Consider the following 23,212-nt stretch of genomic DNA (forward strand, 5'->3'; position numbering starts at 1 on the left):
CTGAGAGGCAGTCAACGATCATAGGGGTCAATAGTATTGATTATTGCAATTAACCGCATACTTCATAGTTTCCTACAAAACATAGGAGTCTTTACCTGCGTGTCGTTAGCAGTGTGCTATCTGCACACACGAAATCTAATATCGTCTGATGGCTTTTGAACATTGCACAAAACAATATTGATATCTACCTTATATCTTGTGTGAATTTCGCTAGAAACCTTCCCACAATCCTCCGATCTGACAAAATCATAGCAAGAAATGCTGTACTTAAAACGTCACTATCAAAATTAGGTCGATACCTTCCCGATGAAGCTAATTAGAATGAAGTTGTGTATTGAGAACAGTGACCCGTTCATCGCGAAGGTTCTATATACATCGAGGTAGACTTCTATCTTATATACAGCTACGTAACAAATAGAGATGTAAACACATTTTTACATCATGACAGTGGAAGCTCTATACATTCTTGTAAAAAATATTTTAACTCGCAAATTATAGCATGCAAAATAAATCGCGTGAATAAAAAAGGAAATATACTTGGTATGCTAAACAGACGTGCCAAGAACTGTCGCTGTATCGTTAAAGACATATATATTTACAATGTAAACAGAAATTGATTGAAATAAACATGTTAAACAAATACTGAAATTTATCTCATTGCTTGTTAAAAGTAACATTTTAGACACGGGTTGTGCATTAACATTCAGATCATCCGACAGCGATAAAAAAAAATCCACCGATTATTTGAAGTGACTAGAATAATGTGTTTCTGACTAAGAAAATGCAAACTTTCTTCTTTTTCCTTCTACGTGAACACCGGTCTCGATCAATTGTGGATTTCATTTGCCTAACGCAGTTTTGCTTATTAACATAAAGGCGGAAATCGTCCTTAAACTACGGTTACGTGGAATTACTGTATACATTAGAGATAGATGTATTTTTTCTTCTTTTCCACAAAAGATATATTAAGGATGTGAATATGTGCACTCATTTAATTTGAAAAATATGTAAATAGATACTTTCATACTGTCTACTGTTAATGTACGTATTTCCTATGTCAAATACAACCCTTAACAATTTGTATTCTGTTTGTACACAAATATGAATCATATCTGATATAACCAGGTGTTATTAAAACGCTGAAGGCATATCTGTTCACACAGATGTAAAACAGAATAGCCGAGTTTTTGAGACAGTTTACCGTGTAAAGTAAGACTGATACCCTTATGGAGATATCTGCATTATATCTTACTGTCACAGGAAGCACACGTTATATCAAGGAATCAATCAATTTTTTTGCATTGTTACAGGATCGATAGCAAACTCATAAAACAAAGCATATACCAACATGTACAATTTTTACAAACATACGTCAATATATACAGCCCATGTTTTCCACTAGCCTGTCCTCCTCCGTTCAGTTGTCTTTTTAGTAAAAACGCCCATCTCCTGCAAAAGCTGGGGGTCGTTCGAAAGCAACAGTCATAAGATAAAGTAATTCAATGTTTGGTTTATATGTTCCTAGAGAAGCAGCCCTTACAGAAGAGAAAGCTTATTTTACATAAAAAGATACAAGATATTCACATTCCAAAGTATTCAACAATTTACAGACAACTTAGACAATGAACTTGAGTAGAAATGGACTTTTTATACATTTTGTTTTGACGTGTTGTACACTGTTTTAACATAATCTGCAGTTATTTCTCAATAATGACAGAATAATGGGGAAGTTCGTTCGAATCATGAGAAACCCGTATACCGGATTGATTGTTGGGCGAGGCATTTTGTTCTTGGATATCTGCATATCTGAATATGTTGAAACCTAATTCATGTAAATAGTTAAACAAGAATGATATCGTTCACAATGAGCTACGCCACCTTTTATCTGGATTTTAAGTTAATCAGCATGTAAAGATTTGAAACAATTGTTAACCTTCCAAAAACAAAAGTTAAACACTAAAACCATAATACTATAGTTCGCGTTTTCAATAAAATATTTTCGGAAGAGTTTACTACAGATAATTGCATGTATTATGATGAACCAAGCTATTTCAGAGTGGCCTAACCTGTCAAAAATGACCAGTTAAATAATTACCATTTATAAAAAGACGAAATTGTTTTTCCTAGAAAGGAATGCAATTTTTACCTTCCTAAAACCCGACATCATATACACGCAGGAAACAGGAAATAACTTAAATGCGAATGGTAATAATATCTAGATACAATGGTGAAACACATTTTGGCACAAAAAGTCCATTGGAAATCTATAAAACGCTTTACGGGCATGTAGCCCGTCCTCAAGATAAAACGACAACAAGTCTTCGATAACAGGAAATGTCAAACCTATACACATGAATTCTGAATAACACAGAAAAAAACAAAAAAACAAACGCATTACGTATCCCTATCGAGCCGCTTACACCACTGGTCACTCCATCCACTCTGTTAGGGATTTTTGGTTGTGTGTTGAGAAGTTGCCACGGTGTTTTGGGACCACGTTTTGTTTAGAATTGTGTAAATATTGAAGGGGTCGAAGCTTTCCTGTCACCGCTATGGCGACGGTCGTTACTGATCCGTCTGTCGTCACTATGGCGACGGTCGTTACTGATCCGTCTCTCGTCACTATGGCGACGGTCGTGACTTCCTCTTTTGTCATTGCTCGGTCGCCTGTTTTCATTAGGCATATTTCCATTTTTGTACTTTTGAACGTTACCGTTATTTTTATATCGTTCATTTTTTAAATTATTTTTGCTGATAGCATTACTATTAGTGATATTCGATTTATCTGTGTTGTTACTTTCCACGTAACTTCCGTTCATCCTGTTGTCATGGTAACCTTTCGAGGTATTGGATTCGACTATGGACTTGATTGGACCTCTTCTGCGTTTGAATTTACCAGTTTTTATGAGTAGAACCCAAGCAGATCTTACTTCAGTGTTGAAAAGACACCGGAACACAAAGATGAGGAATCCTTGCAAAGAGTTGAGGATGGTAAACAGATAGTAGAACACAATTTTGGACTCCTTGATGGCGACCGGTCCGAACACCCAAGTGATACCAAGTAATACCATGACGGTGAACGCACCGCGTACCTGGGCTGGGGTCACCTTTTCGTTCTTTTCTCCAGCAGGACTATGGCCTTTAAATTTAGGCTTCATGATAACACGAGCGACTAACGTGAATATTATGGTGTTGATGACTAGAATACAGCAGGCTGGACCGAGTAAAGCGATGTAAAATGCCAATGTATTGGACTGAGATATGAAACAACTGGAAAAAATATAGAAATGACATAATGTTTAAAAAGATTTCATAAAATACGAACTTAGTTTTAGACTGAGCCGGAAGTCAATTGGTTCTGAATTACTAAAATAAAGTCGAAAAAATAAACGTGAGGTTTCGATATTTATACATTTATAAATTCGATGCTGTTACTCTATATTAGAAATAAATTAAAAGTGTAATTGAAAACAGTCGTTTACCATGTCAGAAAAGTGACTTACAATTGTCCTTTTGATCTGTAGTTATCCAGGTTGTTGACCCCCATGGTGACGGCTACCACTACCGCTGGGAGTCCTGTAAAAGAAGGTTGTACGTCGTATAAATAGAAATATGTGCATACCATGTCAGAGTCATAATATACACTCACAATCTGTGCTGTGATACATGTGCGACTAATTGATGAAGAAAGTAAAGACATGAATCTATATTTGGTCATGGTTTAGGAGTTGAATGTGTGCCTAACAGCAAAGTGATTATGATCAACAATATTTCATGACAACGTCAATACGACGCTTGAAAAGATTCAAATCGGATAGCAATGTTGACATCAAACGAAAGTGAGGGGGAGGCATCAAAAAGGAAAGGTGACATCAAACACAGGCTTACCCCAGGCCACGATACAGCGTTTAAGGATGAAATAAGACGAGTATTTGGTGAAAACCTTGATGAGTGCCTGATACATATTGATGGCCTCTGTACACATCCATGTTAGTGTTGTCAGCAAGAAATAATGGAGGAGGATTCCTACGGCTATACAAAGCCCCTCTCCGTCTGAATGGGACGTCTCCGCCATCAACAGGAAAGACACATTCAACAACAACATGGATACACACATGTTCAACAGAATCTTTCCGGAACGCTCACGATTCAATGATCTGAAACATAAACATGGTGGTTATAGATCTGTACCTTCTTAAAACTTCCATTTTGACATAAAGATAGGGTATATCTGAATAGTCTTCCTGTAGATAATGAATATTACTTAAGGCGAACCGCCATTCTGTCACGTTTTAAATTATATTTTCGGTAGAAATCTACCTAACCTCATCTTTGAGTATGACAACAATTACACACAGATCAAAAACGACATCATTAATTACCTGAAAATAGAGAAGGTGACGATGGTAAACGTCAAACCAAATATGGAGATCGCGCATCCAATGTAGGATATAGAAGTGAGAGCTTTGTCATGAACGTCCGGTAAAACCATGTTTGGTGTCGGGTCCTGAATAAAACATAAAACATGTGTGTTATAACTAAACTGCACCCACTTCTACCTGATTATAACCGAACTGTATATCATGTGTATACAATATCTATAAATGCTTTATAAAAAACAGAAATAAAATTTATATCTTTCTATAAGTCACTTGTTGGCTCATCAATTGCAGTTAACCGTATGTTCCAAAACATAGAGACGTCCAAGTTCATGAGTTACACCATCTTTTATTTCGCACCTACAATAACAAAGGGTTTATGTTTGTCTGGTTGTTGTTGTTGTTGTTTTTTTGCCGAATCTGCATTGTTTTATAGATAAATCTTTCTACATCGATGTGCACAGTGAAGTTTGGTATTTAAAAGCTTGGTAAAGGCTCCACAGTAGCTACAGTTGGATGAAGTCAACATCAACAGAATGCATAATCATTTGTATTTATAAGCTTGGTAAAGGCTCCACAGTAGCTACAGTTGGATGAAGTCAACATCAACAGTATGCATAATCATTTGAATATAATTTCAAATCGACCTCATAATGCGTATCAATATGAAATAAGTACAAAGCTCCAGACAGTCACTATATTTCGGTAAAAGACTGACCTTAGATGCCATTGAGAATACCATGGAAACGGAAGGGGTAATAACAGAAATGAATGAGTGCCTTAATGTCACAAAGGACATATGTCCCCTTAGCAAGTCCCCGTTGATCATACATTGAAGAAAGGAGCCAAAATGATAGAAATGAAAGCTTAGTCGGACGACTTACTAGTAAGACAGCGAAGCTAGTGAGATGGTAAGCTCGACAATCTGTTACATGACCTCCTGTCGACACAGTCTCCATTCCGGCCATCGACCAGGTGCGATCTGAAAATCATTTGATTCATTTTAAGAGAAACAATAAACCTCAAATTACCCGCTTAAGATCGATTTTACAGTAATGGCTATTATTTTCAAGACTTCAATAAAACCATCAACAGTATACTATATACTCACAGCAAAGTGATGACTTCAATTTTCAAGATGAGATCGTGTAGTTGTTTAAGTAGGTTTATTGAAAATAATGCATGTTTTAACCGATATTATATCTTCTTTACTTTTTGGACATTATTGTTACGATATATGTATTCTACCATATTTTTTGCTTTGTATTTATGTGTTAATGAATGCAGATTGAGTATATATATTCAAGTTCTAATATATATGAATAAAGGAAACTTACTCTCCGTGTTCCAGTATACACAGGTGTGGTTACTTCCAATCTGAAAATAGCAGTTAATAATTATGCCTTACTTTTAAGAAGATATCTTAAGAAAATTGCTCATAAATGTTAACAGCTATCTGACTGTAAATTCCTGATCTTTAGAGCATTATCACACATATGGCATGTGATTAGCCTTGTTGAGAGGATCATCTTAAATTTAAGTTAGAAAGTGTAATCTTAATTTAAAGAAACACGCAATCCATTACATATTAAGATTTTCAAAATGTTCAACGAAATCGTGGTCTTACTTCTATGTTTGGAACCGAGTATTCAATGGGGATATTGAGGTCTTGGATGTCGGTTTTATGGACGGTCGCTGATATGACTCTTTGTTTCAGAACTATGTGTTCAGGCGGGGCATCTTCAGGGATGAAGAAAGCAGATGTACGGTAGGATACAAACTCTAGCCTGACATTTTTGTTCCCAGCAACATCAAAAACTTCTTTCGGAAGAGCCATTTTGACTCCGTGCTGAAATGTAATTAGCATACATATTAACGCCATTTAAAACTAGACAAAAAGGACAGGGAAAATTCGCAGGAAAGTAAATTATAGTATACGTTCTTATTTCTGAAGTCTTCTAAAGTGAATGACGAGATCAAGTGAGTGCTGTTTACAAACATATATAGGAAAGAAGTGATCTTTAATTAACATGGATGAAGCTTGGTAATATATAGATATGTAGGCGTTATTTTGTCCCAGTATATGAAAAGGATGAAAGTTTTGCGTGAAATCAGGCACAAACAGTATTAATAACAGTAAGTAACCAATTGGTGAAACGAAATGTGATTTTTTTTAACAATTAGTGACAAGTCTGAAATAGCATTATGTAAAACGATATCTGCAAGGAATTTTCTGCCGGATTTTACTGGATCTTTGTGGGTTAACTTACCAATCCTGATTGATTCTGGCTACTCCCCATGACGGGTTGGTATTGGAACGCTGCCGTGTTGTTGCTAGTATTGTGAGGGAGGGAAAAATTCACTACCATGACGTTGATGTTTTCGGTCGTTATGGATACGTTGTTCTCGGTCTTCACCTCCTTTGTAAAGTCGTCTAGAAGTCTTACCAATCTTTAAATAGTAATCGATACAAAATCAATCAAATGTTTATCATACATATATGATCGATGACACTTCCCTGGTGTATGTATATACATAATTCATTAATTGAAAACGAACTCATTCTACGATAAAGCCCCCGAAACTGATTCAGTTATTTTGAAATTATTTCTCTTTCATACCATCCTGCCTGAATTCTATTTCAATTGTGTTTATAACAACTGAATTCGTCTATATCTTTTTTCATTGTGATTTTCCCGCTTATGCTACCTTCATTTCAACTTAAAGACTGTTAAAATTTTGGAACGTCTACGATTTCATATTTACATCTTCATTTCCGCGAGTTTTTTTTTCTTTCTGTTTAGAACATTATTTGGGCCTTTAAAATAGTGAGACTCCTTAAAACAAAAAAAAAGTTACAGTATTGAAAATATTTCCAGTATAATGTGTGGCACATTTTATATTCATACGTATGCCGACTTTATTAGAATTACCACTGAAATAGCTTCCTATGCTCTGCTCATAAACTTAATATCCTATTTAATTGAAAGTGTAAAAATAATCACTTGGTACGAGATCATGCTGACTGATATGAAACACGGGATAAGATGTATGTAAAACACATGCAAGATGCCAAACAGCTCGATATCTCAGGGTTACTGGATAACTATACCACGTGAAGTTGTGCAGAAGTGCATCACAACGTGGACGCACGCCCGACAAAACAAGAAATACCACTGCTGTGATGAAAGCTACACCATTCAATAAGCATTTATGTGCTATACACACGGTTAGGTAATTGGATGCTTACAAGCTTTCTTATCAATGTTTGTTACAAATTAGCGGCTGTTAAGGACATTCTTGTACCCAGAATGCGTTTAGCTGTACATCAATTAATTTTGTGGTTTTTGCATTGATATCTTAATAGATATTACTTTAGACTCGGTTCACATGACTTGGGACGAGCCCGTTGTCGAATAAATAGCATACCGAGACAGTTAAGAGTTTGAATTTTTGTCTTGTTTTATTGAACATGAAATGCACTTTTCCCATAAACGTCCCTTATTGGATAATATTAGAGAAATGGGTCTCGATAAAATGAAACTAAAAGTGTCAGAAGATGAAAAATTTTATCACCATTTTCTTAAGTAATAAATCTGAGATTAAGCGAAGAAACTGTTTTATTCATAAAACAGTCGACTGAACTGAGTAGACTGGGCTTGCGTCCAGTAATAAATCTAATACCCTTCTTATTATGTTTGTTTAGGCATTGCCATAAAATTGCTTGTGTAATAAGTATTGTGAATGCCTACTTTTTATATTTCATTCTGATATGTTAGTACGAATGTTTTATTTTCGTTAATAAAACGAAGACATTACTATGCAATTTTGATTAAAAACCAGATGCGTTGAGAATGAATATAGCTACATTTAGGACGTATTAACATATCTACATGCTCCAAATACATACGCTCGTTTTTATCTATGAATGAGATGTCGGTAATTTCATAAAAAAATAGGAATTTTGACAAATCTAATCATTACATAATTACTAGATTATCTTAAACAATATTATTTGCACACTGAAATATTGGGTGAGTTTATCTGTTTCATCATAATGGCATGTTATGATTTCTAATGAGTTAAATACCTGACTTTTACGAGCATTATATCTACAACGTAAACACTATACCGAAGAGACTGAGAATAATTTGTAAAGCAATTTCTTTATTTGTATACACACAAAATACAAAAAATCCAAAAAGAGATACCATATATAATTTGCATGTAAATATTCGATATAAAAAGGATGTATTTCGGAGCTTTTGGTACACTTAAGAGATATTTGGTTGCGTTTTTTAGTCAAAAGATACTTGAACAAATTTTCACATTTTCAGCATGTTTGTTACAGTACTACAATATTTGCAAGGTTCGTCATTGTAGTCTTTGATTAGCCGATTTAAAAGTTTGTTGGTACAAAAATGAGCAGCTTTCTCTGTTGTTTTCTACAATTATTAATTGAGATTCGTGACAGATTTAAACTGTACCTTTCACTCGAATGGTTTCTATGGTTACTTTCAATCAACACTGATTCTGTGGCAGTCAAAAGGTTGCTGACCACTTTGGTCACCTCCTCTGCTATCTGAAATGAGAAAAACATACTTCTATAACAGAATAATTGAGTATTGATGGCCTAAAATCCACCCTCTTAGAAGTTACAGAAAGTGCTAAATTTTATATAATCGTAAGAATTTTGAAAAAAATAAAACAATTTAAAATATTTTGCTTTGTTCGATAATCACTGAAAGTACAAAGTCTGTATTCTACTCATCACTCAACAACACTGAAAGTACAAAGTCTAGATTCTTCTCACCACTCAACAACACTGAAAGTACAAAGTCTAGATTCTTCTCACCACTCAACAACACTGAAAGTACAAAGTCTAGATTCTTCTCACCACTCAACAACACTGAAAGTAAGTACACAGTCTAGAATCTCCTCAGTATTGAAACCAATTCACCAGCGTTTATATTACGCAACATTTTGAATCGCAATTGCGATTTGTTGTTTGAAGAATGTAAATGTTGCTCAGACGGAAACAATTTAATTGTTGTCATACGATCAGTCTGTTGTACTGATGTTTCTATTCAGGAATTCATATTATCCTCTGGAAATACTTACCTCGTCATCATCAAAGGCGAATACCAGCAGATTTTCAAGGATATCTGTTGCGTTGATTACGACTTCGGCGGTGAGATGGCTGGGGTCGTGGGTGAAGGCCATGAGATCCAACAATCTCTTTTCCGCCTCGTCTAGGCTTAGCTAAGACACGAGAACAGTACCATTAAAGATGAGTCATGCCTGGGTTTTAGTTAAGCATTTAATCATAATGTGATTTCTATGGTGTTTGTCAACAGTTTCAGAACCTTCCAAATCACATAATCATATAATCAAATATTGTATGTGTTATTACAACACAGTTCACTCATTACAAATTGTTCATATGTTATATTATTCACTTGTTTCAATTTCAGTGCAATGAAAATATCACCTCCAAACATGCTGTCGTATCCGGATTGCCCCAGCTCGCATGACCAGACGGACCCCTTCTACACGACCTGAAAGCGACCGGTTTCACGTGGTGAGGATGGGCTCCGTACGGACACATCATGGTGACATTGTGACCATGGTCAGTCTCTGGCCAGATATATCGTCCCGTCTTGTCTCGATACATGTTGTTGCCCTTACATACACTGTCTTTAGGGAAAAATGAAAGCTTTAATGAACAAATGCCGTATAACAGGCATTTGACTGTTGCCCTAACATACCATTTTGCCTAATAAAACAGACAAGAACTGACGTTGTTTATAAGTAAAGGATAGGTACAGGATGGTAATTAATTCTAGTAGTATACAAAGTATATCACAAATAATTACTTGTGTTTTTAAGAAGAAAAACTTCTAACATTATGAGCTGGAATATGATATCTGTTATGGTTTCAGAAGAAGTATATAAATGTATTGACAGAAAAAATCATCAGTTTGTATAAAACAATGCAGCCGGGTTTTGGCGTTACTGTGTATGAACTAGGAACATGGCCTTGGGAAACTCCGCGTATAAGCAAGCTGCCTTCAAAGAAAAATATACTCTCTATATATATAGATTTGTGTGTAGAAGCTTTTCAACACATAATTAGATATCATATCATTTATCTTGACCTGAAAATATGTTCACAATCGGACGTAGACGGCACATTTACTTTTATTTTACCACTGAGTCATATTCACCTATTATATCAAAGTTATCTCGTAAACAATTTACCTCGTAATTCTGCAGTAGAGATATCTCTATACCATTGATAATCTCGGAAATAAATTACTACTAATTACTATATCTAAATATTTCTGATGATACACCTTTTAATTTCTTCTGCAATACCTGTTTTCTTTAAAGTAGACCAACACATGTTATTAACCATTAATATAGGTTCTTATGAAGTATACTTTAAACAATATGGTAATTTTTAAATGTTAATATCATATTTGATATTTCAAAAGACATCCTTCCTTAACACAGGCATTATAATTTTGCTATATGTCAAAACATCAATGAAAAATGAAAGACGATAACTTAGGACCATTTATAACAATGTTGTTTATAACCGCAACCGTAATGCAGTTTAGATATACATGATGTATCACGTGTAACGGTGACCAGTCAAAATGGACAGAAAAGCTAGTAGCTTTCTTTCTTCTTTTTCTTCCTTTCTTAATTTCAAACAATATCTAAAGAGCTTTAATGAAATTTAATCGCACAGAATTTCTCATCAGTACACGTGATACATCACGTATATCTAAGCTGCATTTCATTTTATTATGAGAGATTCACTGCAGAAATACAGGTTTGGGAAAATTGTTGGAAGAAAATCACTATTATTTGCACCCATTTCACGTTTCTGAAATGTATGGTATGACTGTATGGACGTGATGTTTCTGTATATAATCTTATTTACACGTACGTACCACATCTTGAAAAACTGCAAGGGTCGATCTCCACGTTACACTTTTGACCTGAAAGTATATGCAAATTTTGGCTAATCTCTCTCTTAACAATCGACATTTAACAAAGAAACATATTAAATGTGCATACATTCACGAATGCGTCATTTAGAAGGTACTTTTGTGTTTTTTTCAGCTTCCCTTTCAACTCTCCGATATCTACACGCTAAAGGTTCTTTATAACCCTCCATTCATAACAAACATCGAAATTCGTTGAAACGAGATATAGTAATGTCATAATAAATGAAGAAATAAAGAGTTAATGAGACTTTCGAAAAAATATTTACTAATGAAAATGATTGAATCCGGAAAGGATCGGGAAGTCCACTTCATTAACAAAATCAGCTATGTAGATCTAACTCTAAGTAATGACATAATCCCTTGATATCTGCACTAGTTACAACCACCAGCTATATTGATGAGCGTTGATCACATTGCACCTTATAGGGGACACGGAAATGGAACTTTTCCAAACAATATTATGCTGATGGACATAAAAGTATCTGAAAACCTTGTGTTTAGGGTATTTCAGTGAATATTACTCATTAGGAAAGTGTGGTGTTGAAAACAAGTAATAGAATATCGACTCCATTCCGGAAATACCTGAAACTGAGTAAGACAAGGATAGTCTGACGTCTACCACCTTGCAATATCACAGCGTCCAATTATCATACCCAAATTTATCTTGTTTCTGTAGAAATTATTACGCTTATATTAAAATAACCGCAGTTCTTGACCCTGATATTTAGAAAAGACCGATTATTCAAAAGGTTTTAACAAGGCAGATATTTCATTGGTTTGGCATTGCCTTGACGTTCAGGAAGAAATCAGTAGTAGTTATTAATTGACTACAGTTAAGGTGCAATTTGACTTTAACTTCAATTACAAAATATGACATAACACAAAGATGTACAATGTCACAATGTGAAACTTTTCACGAAAGAAAATTAAAGTGACAGCTATGGAATTGTTTTGTGAGAGATTTGCAGAAACAAACATGTTAAGTACGTGATGTAGAATCCCTGAAACAACCGGAAAGCTCTGTATGTAAGATGTAGATGTTGTCTGGTTTACGGGAGGTCAGTCCAGTCAGTTAAATGGATATATTAATGTGCTGTATACAGAATGATATGTCTAGAAAAATGGCTGCCACTGTGCTTAGGGCGAAGTAATGTGACAGCCTGCATCTTCTGATGGAGTAGACCTCGAAAGGTCAGGTATGTATAGTATCTTAACTTCACCGAACCCAGAACCCTCCTTGTTTATGATAAAAACCAAGGGTGAAGTACCTTAACACGTGCTGTAATATTTTTGTTTAACTTGTAAAAATTCCAGCTTTACAATTTGATACTATTTACTTCCTTAAAAAGCTAATGGTACATCGCATTTCCAAGATTATTTAATCAATGATTTTCGGAAACCATTAATTGAACGGCATTGCCATTGTTTTCCTATCACACATGGATATATACGTCTTTAAATCATATATTTTTACCTGAAAATAGATGGGAAACTACTCTAACCTAAATATATTTGAAGACAAGTTTCCTGGATGTAAGGTTTTGATTAGAGACTCTTTATAATAATAAAAAAAACGTTTTAAACATGCACACCAATCAACAAAATCTCAGAAAAATCACATATTACACTGTAGTACCATGTTCTTTAAGTATGTATATAGATAGTGACGAAAATACTCCACAGGATCTTAATTCAAGTTCAAACTCGATAAAACTTGAGCAAAATATGGGAAAAGGAAGATCACATGTAGATGCTTAAAAAATGCGAGGTAGAACTGGTGTGACTTCTTCATCCACGACACTTGTCACGTTTTGGTCAATAAATGCAATGCATATCAGTAACACAAAATACGCGCCCTGTGTATGTAGGTAAAATATTGTTGCAAATAGTGTTGAACAGCCTTAAACTATACTTCACATGTAAACATATCACTTAAGTACGGCCTTTGAGAATAAACATGCCAGACAAACAACTGTATTGATCATCAGGTAAACAAGACGTATTAAACGGGAAGACGCAGATACGGAAATACATGCGTCCATTAAATGCTCTGTCATATTGGTGTCATGTCGGTTCGTGTGTCCTCAAGTGACATCTCTCTATGTGATTAACTCAACTCTATACTGGCCTATCGTCGCACTAAGATTAACGAGGGCTTCCCATATGGATAACTTCCGAATACTACAATGCTGTGCATTATTTTGGGCTATAAAGTATCTTTCTGTTAATTCCTAAGTTATACCGTGTTTTATATTTGTCATGGGACTAAATTGTTTATCTAATAGAATCGTGTTCTAAAAAGGTTATTTTACTGTTTAAAGCACCGGGTTATAGGGACACCATCAAATTGTATTACTAAAACTAATGAGAGTAGGGTGGCATGGTAGTACCCCGTAGGGGGCCCTTTAGTTGCCGTCCATGGTCACGTCCCATTGTCGTGGATAATCACATGACCAAACCAATAACATGGCCATGAATGTCCCCGTATCTGTGAAGTGGTTATTGACCGAATATTTATTGGTAATATCAATCATTGGCCGATATTGCGTCTGTCAATTATCCGAAATGTATTTTATTCTACAGGAAATAATGATAAACAGGAACTAAATTGTTATTAGAACATTATAAGTAATCTATTTATCCAATTTAGATAGCGTATGTACACGGAAATATTATTAAAAGATTCATTAACAGCATTGAGTAATTTGAAATGCTTTCTAAACTTGTTAATACGAATACCACTTAGACGTGTGATAAAATTTAGACAAACAGGTTTTTTTTTTATAATCGACCACGATATATTATGTAAATGTGAAAGATTGACGGAATGACTCCCAGTAAATGGGAGTAGCAATTTGTTTTGTTTTTCACAATTCCGAAAATTAATTAGCTAATATTACAGCATGGTTTTGAAATTAGAGTGTTGCTTTGGGTTGTTGTTTCGCACCAAGTGGTCGTGAGAGGCGACATTTATTGGTATTTCATGGAATTTGCAGATTTTAATATATACGCTGTCTCTAGGGGAGACTGAAGTGACCAGTCCTGATGTACACCCAGAAAATTAATGGTTCTACAGTATTGTGTTGATTTGTTCATTACTTGATTGCATGATTCTATGTGAGTTGTATGTATGACAAATTAATGAAACGAGTTCGTATAAAAGACTTCGTCCATCATATATAAATTTGCGCTTGATGTGCAGGATTTGTTGAAAATTGTTTTATATGTATTTCATTCTTATGATTACAAGTTACAAATATGGTTATCAACCCAATGATAATATTTGTCTTTATACTAAAGGGGTTAAAATGCCATTAACGTAATTCCTAGTCGTTGTGTTGTTAGTGAAAGCTGGATTATCATTGATACATGCAAATGTTCAAATATCGTCAAGTGCATATTTCACCGAGTACGTTTCAGCCGTATAGAGATGGGGGCGTAGGTTTTATATATATAGCAAGGCGTGTTCCCATATCAAGTACAGTCACTTGTTTTCTAATGAGAGACGACTGGAATTAGTAACTGGGTGAACAGCCTCATCTTCAATCTTAACGTTGAGTTTATATTTCCGGTTACACGGTGACGTCATTGTTTATATATACATAAAAATAATGCCGTTAAAAAAAGTTACAGTGTAATATATATGATTAAACACTAGAGCTTTTACAGAAATACTTAACACCACGTCACACAACACAATGGAAGATGATTTTTTTCTTTTAAGAAATATTGTCCCTGTTGGTGAGAGATTATTGCCTACAGAAAATATGTGGCATTTATTAGTTCTCTCTCCGCATTTAACAGCAGCGTTCTGGATAATGTTTACAATTACAAGCATTATCTTTATATACTACAGACAAACAATGTAATACATTTTAGATTTCTTAAGTATTTTCTTTCAAATGTTGTGTTTTCATGCTTTATAATCATTCCGATGATCTAAAATCCCTGCCTGTGAATCTGACACGAGGAGTCACCACTTCACCGATATCAGTCTGAACCTCTCCGACAAAAACACATTTTACCACTGAACCTCCTAACAACGGGAAAAGTAGCAGTGTTGATGTTTTCTATAAATAATTCCAGGGACAAGTCACGCGACGAGTCACCAATGAACCTCAATATATAACTCGCGTGACAAGACACCACTGGTCTTCTAACCGTGTTGATAACTCACGCGACGAGTCACCAACGACCCTCTAAATATAACTCACGCGACGAGTAACCTCTGACCATATCGCCGAGGTGTTTTATGGTGATATACTGCTTTGCATTCGTAATACATTACAATACGTAGAATAAAGTTGTTATCTAAGAATAATTTGCCCATATTCTGTTTCCGGTATCACCATAATGTGGTGGGTGTTGTTATCGCGGAAACGTTTTACTTCTCCTCTGACTTACACCCTGCGTGTTTTTCATTATCGACATCAATCTTATCTTGAACTTTTGTCGGTATATGCATTATACTGCTGTCTCGGTTTTCACATTGTTAATCATGTCCGTCTGAAACCCTTTTAAACCAGACAGACATATCTTTTCTCCCATCTCATTAAAACAATCTGTATTTATTTAAAGGATAATCCAGTACACTGACCGAAATAAAGATGTTATTCTTCTGACGTATTTCTAAATAAAAACACTTCAATTGATAGATTGAACTTTTGCCTATTGATAAAATATCTACCGCAGTTGGTATGTCTGATAAGAAACTCTCTTCAAATTTCCAAACTTAGCTTGAACATGTAATTTTAACTACGATTTCAGAAAAGTCATTACATGATTATCCTGGTAAATTTGGACATATCTTTGACACCCGAATTACTGGCAGTGGCTGTCCGTCTGTTGAAATAATCATCTGTTTGACCAGTCCATGACCTATGGGGTTCTGTTTTCGTGACGGAAGATCTTCCGGTTATGCGACTGATGTGTGTATTACTGCGCGATTCTCTAATCTGCCTGTCAGGCATCCTGTACAGTCCGGTGTCATGTTAACAATACACAGACATACATGCTATCTTACTGGCATGTTCTATAATGTTTCCATGTACAAATGTCATATACATTCCTCAACACCATGTTCAACACAGGAAAAACCGAAACAAACGCTGATATAAATAGCAGCCGGACCATTTGCTAGAGTAAATAACAAAGGCAGATTTTTGACTGAGGACTTATATGTACATGTATACTATATATACTATGGAGTCCTATTTAGGTATGATTAATCACAGTATACTTAAATTACTTATTTAGACATTCCATTGCTATATATACAAGATAGATATATCATGATATGTCTGACACCATAGTAGCACTGTAAGATGTGTGTACATAAATGAATATCTTCAGTCAAATAGGGAAAAAACTGAAGTTGAATACATTTCCCTATTAAAAAAATTTAAAAATGAATTCTCAAAATACTATTTTTAAATATTAATTATCTTGATATATATTTATATCTTGTAACACATTTTAACCAAACCGAAAAGTAGAACCACACTGAAATATAGGGCATGTGAAATATGTGCTTCATGTTAAATATTTTACGATAAAGTTATGTGATTCGTGATACAAAGTAAGGTAATACATAGGTCATATGCTAAAATACGGCAGAGAAAATAAAAAATAGAAAAATAGATAATTTCGGATAAAACGTTTTTGTGAGAAGTTGCTTTCATTTTTTTGTAATCTTTGTAAAGTTACATATGAGTGGAGGTGTTTTTTTTTTGTCTAAATGCGTCACATCTCTAACGTGTTCTTTAACGGGAAAAATGGAAAACAAAACATTCCGCGACTGTTTGGCACCAACAATGTTCTTAATCGAGGTTGTTATCTCTGATATAAATACGTATGGGAGTTCATACTTTGTGATATTAACAAATATTGTTCCAAGCACTTCTGATTCTTCACACGAACAAATGATTGATCCTGTTTAGTGTGATCGGTGACATTTGTTTGACTTAATATTGATAATCATTAATGACATAATTATATACATGTAGCTGTAAGTATACGCGGTACTTAAGCATAAGAGGTAACCGTTTGGTAAATATTGGATATTTTATCAATTTTGTCGTGGTAATAGACCAATCAAAACCCGTTTATACAGCTGCGTAGGATTATTCATGTATACACTTCCAAAGTTTGGTGACACATACTGTAATATCATTACTTTTCGTGAGGGATTTATTTTCACTTATTTAGTGGGTACTCTTAGTTCACAAATATGTACAAGAAAATAAGTAGATTTATTGAGCAATACTTATACACGAAAACTTCCACGAAAGAATCTTGTCTTAAAAAAATCGACGAAAATTGAAACGATAATGCTGAATTTAGTTTAAAACTTCTAGGCAAAACGCATAAAATATAGAATTTCACTTAATGTAACTGGAACAATTACATAAAATGCTAATGTTAAAGACATTTTTGAAGACTTTTTCATTATCTTACGGTTGAGATTAAGATGAAGCCTTTCCCTCCCGTGTCAATCTGACCCCTGATTTCTCTATGTTGCTCATTAGTAGACGATGCTGTTTCATTGTCATTTCCCCAGTTCACACTTTGAAGACGTGAAATGGGTTGAATTTAACCAAAATTTTAATATGTTGTTCGCTTGTGTTTGTGTTCTCTCAAAAGATTCTAGGGTCTAGTTTTAAGTATTCGTTTGTTTTCACGAATATCATCATATTTTGCGACTATTTTCAAAATTCATAATAGTTTCATTTACAGGGAATGAGAACGTGGTATGTTTTGCCTAAATGGATACAAAATCCCTCATGAAATTACAATGAGCATTATTTTGTATGTCCTTGTGTAATTTAGGCCAAGAAATTGTAATTGCTCTGAACTAAATACTTTACCTGTGTAACCGTTGGAACAATAGCAGCTGTACCAGTTTGTGACATTAGCGATAGTTCTGTTGATGACTATTTGATGTAACTGGTGATCCACAGTTTTACAGGAAGCATTGTTTAAACACATGTTGCTACTCGGATTGCAAAAATCGTACTTCTGACAAAGTTTGCCTGAGAAATTTTCAGCGCAGTCGCAGAAAAAAGACCCGTCGTTGGTATTATATCGACATACACCTTTGTTCTGACAGTGGAGGGTAGAGCATTTGTCTTCTACTTCACATTCCTGACCTATCCATCCTGGCGGACACGTGCAGTGATAATATTGTGTGGTGTGGTTGACACATCGACCTCCATGTTGACAGGGAGAGCTTCTACAGGGATCAACTTCCTCACAGTACTGCCCATACGTCCCTACATTACATACACATTCAACTTCACCATCACTGCTTTTATTAACGCATATGGAATCTTGTTCACACAATTTTGCTTTACACCCATCAATATTTTCACATGTTTTTCCGTACCTTTCAGGGGTACATTCGCACACAAAGTCTGTATCGGACGTGCTTGCGCAGGTGCCACCGACGCTACAGGGATTTGAATAGCACGGATCACTGCGTTGACAGTGATCACCATGATGACCATCAACACACGTGCATTTAAATGTACCGTCCGTTTGATTGTGACACATTCCATTGTGGAGACAGGGATCTTGAAAACAAGCGTCAACCATCTGGCATTCCTGTCCCCAATAACCTGGGTTACACATACAGTGCGCATCTGTACCATCGAAGGACTGACAGGTAGCGTTGTTTTTACATTGCATATTATGACACATGTCCATAATCTCACATTTTATGCCGATAAACCCTCCAGCGCATGTGCAATTAAAGTTTTGGTCGTCATCCATTAAATTACATATTCCTCCGTGCTGACATGGGTTAGCTTTGATGCAGACATTGGTTTTCTCGCACAATGACCCGTAGTGACCATCAAGACAAGAACATTCATGTGTACCATTGGCAAAATTTGAACAGCTACCTCCGTTTTGACACGGAGAAGAATGACAAGAATTGAAATATTCACATCGAGTTCCAAAGTAACTTTTTGGGCATGCGCATTCAGATGTTCCGTTTGAATATGAATAACATGTTCCACTATTGAGACATGGATTTGAGAGGCACTTATCAACATACTGACACGTGTTCCCGTAAAAATGATCCTGGCACGTGCAATTAAACCTCTCGTTTGAGATAAATGTGCATGAACCGTTATTCAGACATGGTGACTGGGCACACAAATCCGTGTCGGTGCAGTTTCGACCGTTATAACCGTCTCTACAGTCACACTGGTAGGTCTTGTCCGGGAGGGTTCGACAGGTACCCCCATTAGCGCAGGGCTGTAACACACTACAGTCACTGAAGAGGTGGCAATCTCCATACAGACCTAAAACACACACAAAGTGCATTTAAGAATGATAGGCATTATTTTGAAACGAAACATAAAGTTACATAATGGTTGACTCTACGTTATTTTTGGAATCCTTAGACGATACAATCAGATATACAGAAATCAGATCAAAGAATCCCGAGCAACCAGGTTCTAGGTTTGATATCGATTCCGACCCGAATCCCGAGCAACCAGGTTCTAGGTTTGATATCGATTCCCACCCGAATCCCGAGGGACCAGGTTCTAGGTTTGATATCGATTCCGACCCGAATCCCAAGGAACCAGGTTCTAGGTTTGATATCGATTCCGACCCGAATCCCGAGCAACCAGGTTCTAGGTTTGATATCGATTCCGACCCGAATCCCGAGGGACCAGGTTCTAGGTTTGATATCGATTCCGACCCGAATCCCGAGCGACCAGGTTCTAGGTTTGATATCGATTCCGACCCGAATCCCGAGGGACCAGGTTCTAGGTTTGATATCGATTCCGACCCGAATCCCGAGGAACCAGGTTCTAGGTTTGATATCGATTCCCACCCGAATCCCGAGCGACCAGGTTCTAAGTTTGATATCGATTCCGACCCGAATCCCGAGCAACCAGGTTCTAGGTTTGGTATTTATTCTGACCCGAATCCCGAGCAACCAGGTTCTAGGTTTGATATCGATTCCGACCCGAATCCCGAGCAACCAGGTTCTAGGTTTGATATCGATTCCCACCCGAATCCCGAGCAACCAGGTTCTAAGTTTGATATCGATTCCGACCCGAATCCCGAGCAACCAGGTTCTAGGTTTGGTATTTATTCTGACCCGAATCCCGAGCAACCAGGTTCTAGATTTGATATTTATTCCTACACGAATCCCAAAGAACTAGGTTCAAGATTTGATATTTATTCCGACCCGAATCCCAAGGAACCAGGTTCTAGGTTTAATATTTATTCCGACCCGAATCCCGAGCAACCAGGTTCTAGGTTTGATATCGATTCCGACCCGAATCCCAAGGAACCAGGTTCTAGATTTGATATCGATTCCGACCCGAATCCCAAGGAAACAGGTTCTAGATTTGATATTTATTCCGACCCATTGTTTAGTTGCTTCTCAGGCTTCAACAACTTTTATCCTTAGCGGCAAGCCGTACGTGTAGAAGAACGAAACAGCTGTATGATACAATTTAATTCCTTATTGACTATATTATACCTAAATAAATTTATACTGGAAAGCGTTTTTCAACAATACTGAAATAAGTATATTGCGTGGACGTCCTGACAGGTCAAATAAATGCCTTTAGACGAACAAAATTGCTCGCTTTCTGCACTTTTATCTCATGATAGATAAAAAGACCGCACACTATCTCATATCAGGCCTTAATCCATATCATACTCGGCAAATCTTTACTAAACATGATATATAAAGTACATTGACTTCAATTTACACTCAGTAAAATTATCACTGCTTGTCTAAAGACCAGGATACATGGGATTATCAGACCAACTACTTTCAGAAATTTAATTTCTGTGTGATGCAACAGACATCACTACTCTTACAATGCTTCCGCTGGGTATCGAACCAACGACTTGTGGTTTCCGACATTACCGCTGTGTCGTAGAGTCTAAATAGAATTGGTTCCCTTGTTGGTAATAAACAGCTAATAATTAATCAGCGAGGAGACAGAATGTCTTATTTAAAAGAAATTTTGTATATTGTTGCAAATTCTATCGAATACTTGGTATAGTAATTAGGAAAGTGTGTTTGTGATTTTGAGAGAATAACTGACATCTTGACGATGACATGTGAGTCACCAAGACAGGTGATTAAAATGACACTATCTCTACGGAAAGGGAAATACATTAATAAAACATCGACCTACATCTTTGTTATAGTACTGAATGTGTGGCCTTAGTGATAAACATGTACTGTTCAATGGCTGACATTGGTATCAGCTTAACGAACACATCTATCATCCGTCTGGACGCACTGTGCTGTCTCACTAAAGTACATACCTACTGCAATACCCGATTGTTTTATCACTAGGTTAGAACATGACGGAACAGCCAATATATCTAGTTACGGTTACCTAACTTTCATACACCATTCTAAGAGTATGCGATATACGGACTGCCGCGGAAAACGAAAGTGAAATACAAGAATTTAATTACTACGAGTATCAGTGATCTAGGTATTGGTCACTTATGATTTTACAACGCCACCAAATAGTGATTCGGTATCTAGAAGTCATCATGCAAAATTGAGATATATTTTTCCTTTGTTAAGTAAAATTTACAAACCACTTAACTTTAAAAAAAAAAAAAAAAAAAAATGACAAGTTCGCTTGGTGATCATCGGGGATATAATTTCTTTAGTTATTTCAGGGCGTAATACCGTTATTTATTTTTGAATGGAAATAAAAGTTAAGAAATTCCGGTGTAATATTTTTTGTGATATATTTTGAGTATTTGAAAGTTGTATTGATAAACAGTAAAAGTGCAACTTCCAAACATGCTTTTTTGGGGGATGACGTGGCGGTGTAATGTTTAGGCAGCTTGGAATTTCTTGGCTAGGTGATTTGGTGCCTTAGATCGCGATTTTGAGGTCCGGATAGGGCTGTCGTTAGAGTTATTTTTTTTCTAAAACTAACAAAATCATGTTTTACAAATTCAACGGAAATTGCTGTATACACAACGCCAATTTTACGCTCAAGCTGCCTTTCCATTTAAAACCAACATCTCTCCCCGAGATAGATTGATAAATCCGATGTTCGATGATTCAGTTACAGACTAAAAAAAACTATTTTCATATATGTTTTTCATCGTTTTTCATCGCAAGATCTGTCAGAACCCGATGTTCGAAAATAAAAAAAGGGTTCATCATTTATATAGGCCAGTTTCTGTTCAGTGAACGGATACGGCATTCTATTTAGCAATGGCACTGACAGTTTCAAATGAAAGTCGTAATAATTTAGTTTATTAAATGAATCTGACTTACCGTTCTGGGTGATGTTGACAAGTCTCTGTACACTGTCTGGACTCCAGTGGGTGTTGTTATATACCTTGACCGTGAAACGATACGACCGATCAGGACGGGTAGCTCTCACCTGAGTACACACCTCGTTTTTCTTACCCCGTATTACTACTGGGTGACTTGTTACGTTCTTGTCGTTCATGGCGATCTGTAACTGGTACCTCTCCACATAGGCACCATTAGTTGGATCCTTCCAGCAAATCCGAGCTTGTAGACCCTCGACAGACACACAGAACAGTTCCGGGGCTATCGTGAAATAAAATGTTAATGTTATAGAAATCACTTCCATTTTTAACAGGTCGAAATGACAAAATATCCCTGAATCAATTGTCAGCTAACGCTATGCAACGGTTGTTCATCGTATACTCTTAAGTGATATCACATTGCACCAACTAAACTTGAAGCTATATTTTCCGGTACTTCTAAGTCCTTCATATTCTGGCCGTATTTACAAGTATTTTATAATTGCACACACAATTTTTGAACTTGCT

At 36.0% G+C, this 23,212-nt stretch overlaps 1 protein-coding gene across 1 annotated transcript in view; it reads right to left on the reverse strand.

Moving 5' to 3' along the window:
- Positions 1 to 2,375: 2,375 nt before the first annotated feature.
- Positions 2,376 to 23,212, reverse strand: part of LOC132558809 (uncharacterized) — a 39,060-nt gene continuing 18,223 nt past the window's right edge. The window contains exons 3-16 of the mRNA XM_060223418.1: positions 22,686 to 22,967; positions 18,265 to 19,704; positions 11,342 to 11,389; positions 9,871 to 10,076; positions 9,501 to 9,641; positions 8,867 to 8,961; positions 6,650 to 6,830; positions 6,007 to 6,228; positions 5,717 to 5,756; positions 5,264 to 5,361; positions 4,383 to 4,507; positions 3,889 to 4,157; positions 3,504 to 3,576; positions 2,376 to 3,270 (exon numbers count right to left, since the gene is read on the reverse strand). Coding sequence (XP_060079401.1) covers positions 2,505 to 3,270; positions 3,504 to 3,576; positions 3,889 to 4,157; positions 4,383 to 4,507; positions 5,264 to 5,361; positions 5,717 to 5,756; positions 6,007 to 6,228; positions 6,650 to 6,830; positions 8,867 to 8,961; positions 9,501 to 9,641; positions 9,871 to 10,076; positions 11,342 to 11,389; positions 18,265 to 19,704; positions 22,686 to 22,967 — 3,986 coding nt within the window. The 3' untranslated portion in view covers positions 2,376 to 2,504. The remainder of the gene's footprint in view (positions 3,271 to 3,503; positions 3,577 to 3,888; positions 4,158 to 4,382; positions 4,508 to 5,263; positions 5,362 to 5,716; positions 5,757 to 6,006; positions 6,229 to 6,649; positions 6,831 to 8,866; positions 8,962 to 9,500; positions 9,642 to 9,870; positions 10,077 to 11,341; positions 11,390 to 18,264; positions 19,705 to 22,685; positions 22,968 to 23,212) is intronic.

This window comes from Ylistrum balloti, unplaced genomic scaffold, assembly GCF_031769215.1.
Source record: "Ylistrum balloti isolate Yb309-2 unplaced genomic scaffold, AGI_CSIRO_Ybal_v1 Utg370828, whole genome shotgun sequence".
Taxonomy (NCBI): Eukaryota; Metazoa; Mollusca; class Bivalvia; order Pectinida; family Pectinidae; genus Ylistrum; species Ylistrum balloti.